Source organism: Prosopis cineraria, unplaced genomic scaffold (genome assembly GCF_029017545.1).
Source record: "Prosopis cineraria cultivar Desert tree isolate PC_DT_omini unplaced genomic scaffold, ASM2901754v1 PC2, whole genome shotgun sequence".
NCBI lineage: Eukaryota > Viridiplantae > Streptophyta > Magnoliopsida > Fabales > Fabaceae > Prosopis > Prosopis cineraria.
Genome location: NW_026555333.1, coordinates 9,729,336 through 9,740,939, shown reverse-complemented (window position 1 = coordinate 9,740,939; position 11,604 = coordinate 9,729,336). Strand labels below are relative to the sequence as shown.

Below are 11,604 nucleotides of genomic sequence, written 5' to 3'. Positions count from 1 at the left end.
CTTACTCTAGATAAAATCTTTAATGCTATGTTTGGATGCATAGATATTTGGATTTGAATCAAATTCATTGTTTGGGTAATTAAAAAAAATATGAATTTGAATTTGACCTAAATTCAAATCCAAATTCTACATCGATCTCTTTATAATTTCAAATACTTTAATGCTATGGTTGGCGTCGTGATTTGGTCTCAGTGAAAGTTGGCCATCCGATTTAGGTCGACGTCGGTGGTCTAGTCCTGATAGACGTCGACCGTCCGGTCTTGGTCGTTGCCTATGCACTAGTCTCATTGGCTCCGGTAGTCTAGTCCTTGTCATCGCCTGCACTCCGGTCCTGATCAATGTTGGTAGTTTGAACTCTTTGGAAGTCAGCCATTCAGCCCCAATCGTTGGCTGCATTCCAATCTAGTCGACATTGACAATCCTCTCCTAGTTAATGCAAGTAATTAGGTCCCGATAGCTGCTGACGATCCCATCTTCATAGAAGTTAGCCATTTAATCCCAATTGTTGCCAACGGTATAGCCTCAGTAAAAGTTTCCCATTCGATCTCGGTAAGCGTCAGCGGTCTAGTCCCAGTGAAAGTTAACCATCCAGACCAACGACTTTAACTAGGACCAGATTGCTGATATTGTACAAGTTGCTTTGAAATTCAAACATAAAATTTAAAATTTAAAATTTTACTTAATATCTAAACAAAGAATTTTCATGTTATAATTTAAATTTTTTTATATTATCCAAACAAAGAATTTGAAATCTATAAATTTTAAATGTGAGATATGAAATTTCAAATCCAAATCCCCAACTTTACCTATCCAAACGCAACTTAAAAGACATCTTGAAGCGAAAAGTACAAAACTAAAACTAGAAGGGAGCTAGGAAGGGACACCTCACACCATGCCATGGGTTCCCTTGCCTCTCTACTAGGCAAAAGAGTATACAAGCATACAACTAGGAGCTTTCGTACATCAGAATGGTCTGTTCTGCAACCCTACAAGCTGATATGGCTATAACTGATCTGCATTCTAAAGAGCATCATGAGGAGTGTCTCAGTTCAACATTCCAATTATCACAACTTCGTGGCAAGTTGAATATCATTTTCAAAAGGGTGATCACTGTCATGAGCAAAAATGCAAAAACAAAACACAAAAAAACTAGCCTATCAGATGAGCAAACTCCTCACACTTATAAATCTTACTCCACATTTGAAACTTACCCATGTAAGACTCATGACAATCACTTCCTATTACCCTGAATATTAGAGTGATTGGCCTCCAACGGATTTGAGCATAATTAGTAAGACTTTCTCAAAGCCTCTCTTTGAAAACTTGAAGCCTAGGATCTGATTCCCTCTCGAATCCCTTTGAAATTCCCTTGAGGTGGCGTGTGCCTTCTAACTCCTTCCTGCCCATAGCGTGTTAACACACACTCTGATGTCATTGTCAATGGAAACTTCTCTATTGTCAATTCAACACTTCATTCCATTCCTTTCAATTCTTTCTTATTCGTACACGTTAGAAGAAATATACTCCCAGTCTACCTTCATCTTTTCTATTTCTTTCATTTCTCTCCTACCAAACAAGCCATGGATGACATTATTTGACAACAATCATGTGACCATTTGGTTAGACAAAATAATCGATTATTTTACTGTTAAAATTGATTAACTAAAAATATATCCAAACACATAAAAATCATGTAATCGATTTTATTGTTAAAATCAATTTTTTTCAGAAGCTGGCAATTGGAACATTTGCAATAATCCATCAAAAAGCGTTGGAAAAAATTACAAACAAAGACCCAAAAAAATTATAAAAAAATCCCAAATTTTAATAAAAATAAAACCAATAATATATTTTACTTCTTAAATAAAATGTAACAACTTTAATACTATTAGATATAAATTTATTAATAATTTAATTTTAAAAAAGCAATGTCCTTTATGATAATTTAAACAGTTAAAATTAATTTTAAAAAAATTATTCAAACATCGTCAATTCTATTGAAATCAATTTTAGAAAAACATCCAAACAGATTGCATTCTAACATAATCAATTATAATTAAAATCTACCACTTAATCAATTATTTTCATAATCTATTATATCTAATTGAAATCCAAACGGACCCATGAATGACTTCAATTGCATAAGTTGAGTCTTTCATTCTATAACAATCGTTCATCAAGCCAGTAGAGAAGCTTATTCGGATTTAGTACTAGTGTTCCAACATTCAGGGTCTTCTCACGCCTCACATCTTCCAGCCGCGGAAATAGGAGGCTCAAGAATTTTTAATAAAAGGACAAGCTAAAAATTCACATGCACATTGAAGTGTCAAACGTCGTGGATTTAAAGAATTATGAACTACAGCTATTACTGATGGATCAAAATTAAATTATAAAGATACAAATACAATACATAATATAGGAACCCAGCAATGGAGAAAAAGATAAAAAGGGGGGGGGTGTAGAGAAACGAGACAAAGGGATTTTTATCCCTTCGTTGAATTCTCCCTCCAGCTGAGACCATTCCTATGACGGATGTTATGTCCCAAAAATATGTCTGTGGACTGGTGGGGCTTCTAAACTTCTAACCACTTCTAACCACGGCTTGTCTAGTAATAAGACGGAACTTTTCGAAAGGTGGGCTAAAAATAAAACAGGATCCCTGAATTCCAAAATTTCAAAATTCTTCCTATGCCTGTGTTTCCTCTTGAGATAATTTTGTAAATTTTTAGCCATTGAATCCTGAGCATTTAATAGATCACCATCATCTTGCTCCACCGGCAACCCAAAATCGATCAAACACATTGCCCTGAAGGTAGAATTAAGTTTCCAGCATCAGATACATGGAAGCCGAAAAATCTATAAACATACATTTGATTTTTCCATTATGTTCTAATTTCAAGTCAGTCAGGCTAACTATCACAAATTTGAAAGCAAACGCTCCTAAGGTTCATAACTGCATTTCAGCAAAGAAATCCATGAACTTCCATAACTATCACTGAGCCCTCATTGTAAGCAATTACAGAAAAAAATTGGCTGAAGACAAGTCTAATTTCGTTCCCAAATTAAGACATTCTAAAATATCCAATTGGCGGGAAATATCAATGTAGGCATGTGACCTAGCGACATTTTCAAAAATCCTATGGTCAACCTGGAAAAGCTATATATCTGGAGTTTACATTTGGCATTTACAGCGTATTATTCATTCAGTCTTTTCTAACACTAAAATATCATTTTACATAAAACATCTGCATCATGTATGTGCCCCATACTAATAAATTACAGCAGAACATAAATGAACAATTTGATACATCAGTTTTCTGTTAAAAAAATTACAAAATGCAGTGACTATTTATTGTGAGAAAGGGATTGATTATTTTGGAAGAAACATTAGTTTTCCAATAACAAATTCATGACACATTTTACTTCTCCCATGTAGTTTGGTAATTTCATCAATCTTTATCAAACAACAGATATGCATACCTGGCACTGTAAACAACAACAGAAGATGAAGTTGAGGAGGGAGGGAATGAGAGCCCAATAACTTCGCCAGGAAATTCCTGGAATCGCTTTGGAAGAACAAATGTATGCCGCATTGACCATTCTCCCAACTGCTTGGCTTCTACATCCAACGCATACACTTGATTTGAGGAAGTTGTAACTACAAGTACACTGTTGTTCTGGGGAGGAAATCCACCAGCAGTAACAGAGGCGCCATCAAATCTAGAAATGAACCAGTGCTGCCTGAAGGGGAAAAAAAAATTAAATTACCTAATCATTATATGAATTCAGGAAAGTCAAATGAAAGCAATTCCATATCCCAGTTCCCAAAAGTAAAAAAAAAATTGAAAATTAAAAAATGATAATGGACCACCATGCATGTGAATCCTAAACATGACTTTTGCTCTCTTAAGAGAGGAGACCTAGCCAATTGCAATGGTGTGACTACAAGAACAAACTTATTGATTAAGGTTTAAAAGGAAAAATCATTAGATATTTTGTGGAAAAAGTAATAAACCTTAGTATCTCGAGATTGAATACATATATATCTCCAAAGCAATTCACAGCTGCCAGCCACTGCCCATCAGAACTGGCAAACATCCTTGTTATAGGAGGTTCAGTTGGAGGTAACCCTTCATCTTGCATCTCACGGGATGGGGTAAAGACATGCACTAATTCTGAACTGGCCACGTCCACAATCTATAACATTCAACAGGAAAATCTGTTTCAGTAAACCACACGCTCATGTAGAGACATAATAGTCTAAGTTATAACCACAAGCAAAAATGTTTCCTCAATAATATTAAATGTTTCTTCTACAAACCCCCTAATTTGGCTCTATATATATCAATCCATGTGGATACCCAATTCCCAGCAAGGAAGGGTCCAGAATAGCAATCAATAAGTGATAAATTGGATAACAAAAATAAATATGGATTTTACTTCTGAACATCAACTCATGTCCAGAACAGAACACAAAAATCTACAGTGCTAAAGTATCCCATCTCAGTATTTGGTGTTCAATCAAAAAGTGTGATCCGATCATGTAAACACTATATCAGTCGCTCAAGATAGACAATGGGACAAACATCAATAAGAAACAACCTCTCAAAGAAATGCAAGAGTTACATAATTTACAGAAAGTTATGATAGGAGTTTCAAAAGGGACAAAATTCTAAAAGAGAAGATTGTGCCAGCTTACATATATCCTTCGATCATGCCCAGCTACTATCAACCGAGAGGAATCATGAGTAAAAATCATAGAATGAGCAAATGGTAGTCTACCAGGGAGTTGCCTTTTCCTAACACTCCATGTACTTTTCCCAACATCAGGGCTCTTCAATTCAAATAGACTGGGCTTCACATGATCAGAGTATGCAAACAGCACCCCTGAATCAGCAATGGTGCTGCAAATTATTTTCCAAGATGAATTGCTCTTAACTCGAGCAAGCAGATTACTTTTTGCAAAGCCACCCAAGGTGGGACGTGTATTGTCGGTGAAGACACCTTTTTTGGGTTGTACAGAAATAATATCTAAACAAAAAGAAGACTGGACTAGAAGAATTGCTGATGGATTGAAGGCTGTTTTTAGCACTAGTTGAATGGGAGTTCTCTGTGGTGCAGGGCAGATATCATGTGGAGAGAATTTAGTGAACTCCTTTACAGCATATGCAAAGAGTTTTGTGTCATCACCTGCTGATATCAACATGGGAACACCCAAATGGGCCCATTTACGGTAACTAAAATCAATGGGTTTTTCTGACGACGAGCTCTTTTAATCTTCTCATCTGGCAAGGAATCTGTCAAAAATAAGCATAGAAATATGGAAAGAATCAGCAAACAAAATTGAAACTGTCAAAATATTTTTTTCACAAGGATAGCAATGCATTAGTACAAATCATCTGACAACAGATAGTACTTAAGATTTAAATCCAATTGGACACACCTTCTCGACAAATTGGTACTGCCACAGTCAAGGCCCTGACGTCATGCGTATGAGCCCTCACATAATCAACATAAATCCATCTCTTCATCACTGCTGGTGACTCAATACTGTTGGATGACGCTGACTCACAGGAGAGCTTATACAGGATAATCTTGAAAATAGAATTAAACATGTATTATTATGATGTCAAATGGTCTGAAACCTCAATATTATATAATAGGATGCCATAGGGGATAGAGGGAAAGCAGATTACAAACAAAAAGAAAATTAAAAATATGAGAATATATTGATTCGTGAGTAACTGAATAAGGACAGAATCAACAAGGCTGAGACTATAAATATCCATCTCCCATCCACAAATATTACATAGTTGTTATTGTTATTAATATAAAAGGAGAAAACATTTTAAGGTAGTGTTTGGGAGTTCATTTTAGGATGGAGTGGAATGGCTAAAAGTACTATACCATTGTTTGTGAGAATTTTTTACAAGGGAATAGAATGGCTTGGGGTGGCCTTCCATGCCATCCTTAGCCATCCTAAACCCATTTCTTCTAATCCCCCAATTTGGGGGGTCAAGGATAGAATGCATGACATGATTAACATTATTACAAAATTACCCTCATCCTTCTTACCCCATCTCACTCTTTCATTTTCTCCTACCCCAAATTGAAAAACATAATCATATCTAATTTGAACCCGTTCGTTGTATATTTTTTCTTAAATAATGATTAAATAAAATCATTTATTTCCCTAATAGAACTTCCATTCCATTCCACTCCTTCTCACTCCACCCTATTCCATTCCATTCCATTAATGACCATTCATTTCCACTTCATCTTAAACATGATTCTTGAGTTCAGCAATTTCTCAAATATGGCTCATTCACGGAATATAGGAAGAGACAGCCAACTATAAAACAAAATACAGGCATCAGGTTGAAAATGTTGTAATGCAAGGAATGTGCGTGGGGTTTACATATATAACAATGACCAAAACAAGGAAGAACAGCATTATATAGAATACACCCTTCACATTTAACTTAGTTCAAAAGAATGCAGGTGATAGCAATCAAATTATTTACTACTCAATCATAGAGGCTTTAATACCATGTTATGGGGCACTAGATCCCCAAAGCCTAAGCTGTTTGGAATTTTTATTGATAAATATATCATCGCTAACAGTGACTATTGCCTGTAATTTACAGATTAATTGGAAATTGCCAAAGAAGGTATTTAAATAGTTTCATCAGGTTTCTAGCATTCATATTTGAGCTGCAATAAGATTTTTATTCCTCATTGCCTTAAATATGCCTATAGTCAATAAGAAAATTACCCTCAATTAAATTCATTGTTTGAGCAAATTATCACTCAATTTTGTTTAGTTAATTTCCTATGCTTGTTATCCTATCCCTCATTAAATACCTATGCCAATGCAATTTGACCACTGAATCAAGAAAAGGGGTTAATTACTTCAAGGGAGTGTGATCATCTGATAAGACAGTACTCCAACTACACAAAATTCTTCTATGTTTAGTGAATACATTCAGTCTTCACTAACCTGATTTTTTTAAACAGCATAAATAAACAACAGCCACTAATTTTCATAACATTGACTTGATACGAGATACAAGCATCAATAAACAGTTCTTTACAGAATAATAGTAATGAATATTACTTGGTTTAATTTCGTAACACATCACAAAATATGAACTCCATACCTTGCCATCAGAGCCAGCAGAGAACACCCTGTTATGAGTTGGAGCCGCAGCCAGGGCATTTACATCTCCCTTGTGCAATGAATGTACTTGTAAGAGAGTTCCATGTTGGCCGTCCCAAAACTGGACGCTACCACTGCTGTCTGCACTAACCAGTGTCCCAGACCTAGAGAACAAACAATCAGCAATAAAAGTTTGCATGAAAGCAGATAGCCAGACGGTACCCCAGAACCAAAACTAACAAAGTACTAATGGTTAGAACACTAAGCATTAATACTAGAAACTCGATCCAAAAGATGCCTTCAGCGTTACCTTAACGACAGTAATGACCAAATACAAAGTTCAGGCCCACTACCCAGACCTCCAAGCCCTGCTGTAATCCTATATATTTCACGACCCAGTGTAGCATCCCAGCATCGTATCAAGCTGTGAGGGAAAAAAAAAAAACACGACAAAGAATTGTGAACATATTTAACCAACTAGTGCTAAAAACCAAACCACCAGATGATCATGCTACTTTGTCTACTTCAGTGTTTGCAAAATGGTTAATCCATAATAATATATTAGCAGTAATATAGACGTGGATAACGTCTACTAGATCATTAGTCATCAAAACGTACCCATCACTACTTCCTGAATATATGAAACTTGCGTCTGAACTCCAAGTCACGCTTAAAGCTCGTCCTGAAACAAAATGGAACTCAATTAATAGTAACCTAGCAGAATCAATAGAGAAACTGTAGCAAGCCTCATCATAACTTAGGAGAAGAAATCTCACCACTGACCCGAGGCAACGATTTTGTACACGTGAACTCGTCTGTGTCAGAGATGGAATAAATTCGCACACATCCATCATCACAACCAATAGCTACACGTGGATACTCAAGTGCTTTAAGAGAATCAGGTGAGTCAAAATCTCCTTCACTTTCACTACTTTCATGTTCGTCGTCAAGATCATGTCTTTACTATAAGTCAAGTATCCATTGCCCGTATGATCCGGTTCTGCTTCAGTATTATTAATGTCACTTTTAGATGGTGCCACTGCCATTTGCCAGATTGAGACACCAATTGAACCTAGCACAGTCTGCAAAGGCATTATCAGATTAGGCAAGTCATAAAGTGACATGTCAACAATAACCAGTGCATCCATTTGGCCTTCGGAAAACATTCTTTTGGTTACAAAATGAGGCATATAACGACAGTGTAAAGAAATCTGACGTCACAGGACAGATATTTGACTTTCCTAAAATTTCCTTCGAGTCCCGAGAATTCTTCAAATGTGTGGACCAAGCAATGGTATCAAGATAACGAGAATTTTTAGCTTCATTAACTCCCCCCACAGGACAAGAAGTATTCATGCGTTTTTTCAACCTTACTCACATTTGCAAACCGTGGAGTTTTTGTTTTTGTTTTTTTCTTGGGGCATCAGACCGTGAGGTCCAAATGCAAAAACTATAAAAGAAAAGCATCTATCGCACCTTCTGTGTCAAGTGGGAAATATCCCACTTAGAAACTGAACCATCGATGTTAGATGAGAATAATCGACCGAATGGCATTCGCCTTGAACCCCCGTGGCACCAAATAAGGGAGGATACTCTTACATTAGGGTCTCCATGAATAGTCTGCGTGTGCCAAGCTAAATGTATCAGGAATTTGTATTAACGCAACTAGTAGTAGTAAAAAAATTAAACTACTGGACTAATAAAAATAATATTGGAAGAAGCGCCTTTACCAACTGACGGTGCCAGCCAACGGAACCGGGGGAGACAAGCCAAATCTCCAAGGAGCCATCTTCACGGGCGGCGGCGACCTGCAGGCCATCGACGCTGGTGGCTAAAGATACTACCGGAGAAGGCTTCCAATCTATTAAATTTGAACTGATTCGATGAAGTTCAACCATTCTTTGACAGAAGTGGAATCACTATCAAAAGAGCTGCGACACTTTCCTTATCGTTGGGTGGGTTTGTATGTTCGTTCGGGAGTTTCGAGCGACTAGAATGCTGAAGAACTTGGGAGGGCATCAGAAGCCAAATGAATGGCGACTCAGTGAAGCAGCTAGGTTTGACAGGGTTTAAGCGCAGCTGTGCACTGAGTGGAGGCTTTGATTCGGGTTTTCAATCGGGCATTTGGGTCGGAGAGTTTGTTTGTTTTTTTTTTTTTTTGCCCCCCTTTTGGCATTTGGATTGAGGGGAGTAGGGGAAGGGTCAGGCCATGTGTACAAATATTGACCAATGCATGTGTACAAATAATTGAATTTTATATTTATAGCTACTTGATCGCTTATTAAAATTAAATTAAGGGTTTGTTTGTCTAGAATTAAAAAATAAATAAATTTTAAAATAAGATATTTATTTTATAAAAAATATATTATTTTATATTTAATTATAATAATGAAAAAATAATTATTATTTAGTTATTTTTAAATTATATGATATCTTCTATTAAAATTTTGTGATATCTTTGTATATCACACATTTTTAAAGTATTTTTCCATTTATCATGTTATATTATTTTAAAAAATATTCAAAATAATTTTTTAAATGAAATAAAAATTACTTTTTTCAAAATTTTGATTACTTTTAAATTTTTAAAAAAAATTGATGCAATATATCATAGGAGATCTCATAAAAATATGAGACACAATGGAATTTTAGAATAAAGAAATACTAAATTATTTTTATAAGTAGATATCTATGAAGATAGTGTGAAATCTAAAAATTATTAAATAATAATTATTTTTTATTATTGCCCCTGGTGTAAAATAATTTAACTTTTTATAAAGCTTTTACAAAAGTAAATTTCTTTTTATAGTCACTAACAAGTTGTTATATCAACAATCTCACTTCACTGCGAGCTTAAGGTCTGGATTTTAACTCTACTTTGACATGCGGGTGCATGAATTGTGGTTAATTTATTATTTTAATTTTTTTTTTTAACAAATTCTTTAACCTACATGAAAATCACTTATTTTGAAGAATATTGATAAATTCAAAAGTTACTGCAGAATAAATAAAAAATCATAAAATAGTATTTTGAATAGTTTCAGAATGATTCTTTACTTGAAACTTACCTTTGATACACATATTTGTTGTGACGTGTACATATTACATATATCTTGTTATTGGCAAAAAATATATATATTTTGCTAAATAATACCAACTGCTGCATAGTTAAAATAGACAAGGCTATGAAAATGCCCCATGGGAGTTGTTCGATGATCACACGGGCATGCATTGATAGAGATCTAAATTAGTTTTAAAATGTTTTTCGAAGACATTTTGACTGTTTTTGCCAAAAAAAGCACATTTTGATTGTATTTATTTTAAAAATTATGAGCAACCAAAACAATCAAATTAATGACATTATACGTTGATAATGTGATCAGCATAATCATAATCCTTCCTACTAATCCTGTTGGCCAAAAAAAAAAAGAGCCTCCATATCTCAGCACCCATTTGTTTCAACTTATTTCCTAAGAAAAAGCTGTATCATGGGGAAAAAAAATCATTTACTTTTTAAAAAAAATTGGTTAAATGAATGTGATTAATAAAACTTTACAAAGTATGTCAAAAAAACTTAAATGAAAAGATAGAATACGTGGGGCAAAAATGCAACAGACTAACAAGTCATCAAATAAAACTAGGCAAGAATGCTCTCTCCCACGCACATGTTTAATTTAGAGAAAATACGGAAATTTTTTTGAGTTTTGTTTTTTGCTCTTATATTTTTTTAGTGTTTTTAATCTCTATAATTTTAATATGTTAAGTCTCTATAATTTTAGTATTAGTAATAAAAAATTACATAAATTAGAAATAAAATCTGATAAAATTATATAAACAGATAATTATGTTTTTTAATATATATAAAAAAGTGTGCATTGAATAACATTCACAAATACATATAGACATGCCTTTATCTCTCTATATATTTACACACATTGATTAATAATTAATGATAATGATAATAATTTGGCCATTACAATATAGTATTACGGCTTATTTTAGTTCAAAATCTATGAGTAGATGAGTTTCCAGCATCTTGATTGCCAACAAGAAGGATGTCTATCACATACAAAAATCTTATGCGCAATTATATGCTTGCAGAACTCTGTTATTTTGTTTGTGGGTGAAAAAAAAAAGTTAATTCTAATCTATAAGCATGGGTGGCTGCATTGAAGTCAGGGGGAATGTACCTCTTATGCTCTGTTTGGTTGGGAAGAAAATATGAAAGACAATAAAATATGGGGAAAAAAATAGGAGAGAAAACAATTTTTACCTGTTGGATAGGAAAGAAAAAATGAAAGGAAAAAAAATATGAAAAGAAAATAAGATACAAGATCTATTATAGTTTTCTTTCAACTTTTTTCTCTTAAAGTGGAGAGATTTTGGGAGTAAAATTTTTTTCTAGCATCTGCCCTTCCTCTTCCTCTCATCTGTTTCACGCTCAG

General features: G+C 34.5%; 1 protein-coding gene across 1 annotated transcript; it reads right to left on the bottom strand.

Annotated features, from left to right (window-relative positions):
* Window positions 1–2,265: 2,265 nt before the first annotated feature.
* Window positions 2,266–9,273, bottom strand: LOC129303744 (WD repeat-containing protein PCN-like). The gene is given in 13 exon segments (XM_054943249.1): window positions 2,266–2,806; window positions 3,481–3,741; window positions 4,016–4,197; window positions 4,700–5,257; window positions 5,260–5,297; window positions 5,444–5,594; window positions 7,161–7,323; window positions 7,470–7,583; window positions 7,778–7,841; window positions 7,936–8,113; window positions 8,116–8,241; window positions 8,636–8,779; window positions 8,890–9,273. Coding segments are annotated over 13 exon segments (2,418 nt in total). The 5' UTR covers window positions 9,058–9,273; the 3' UTR covers window positions 2,266–2,535.
* Between the last annotated feature and the right edge of the window lie 2,331 nt (window positions 9,274–11,604).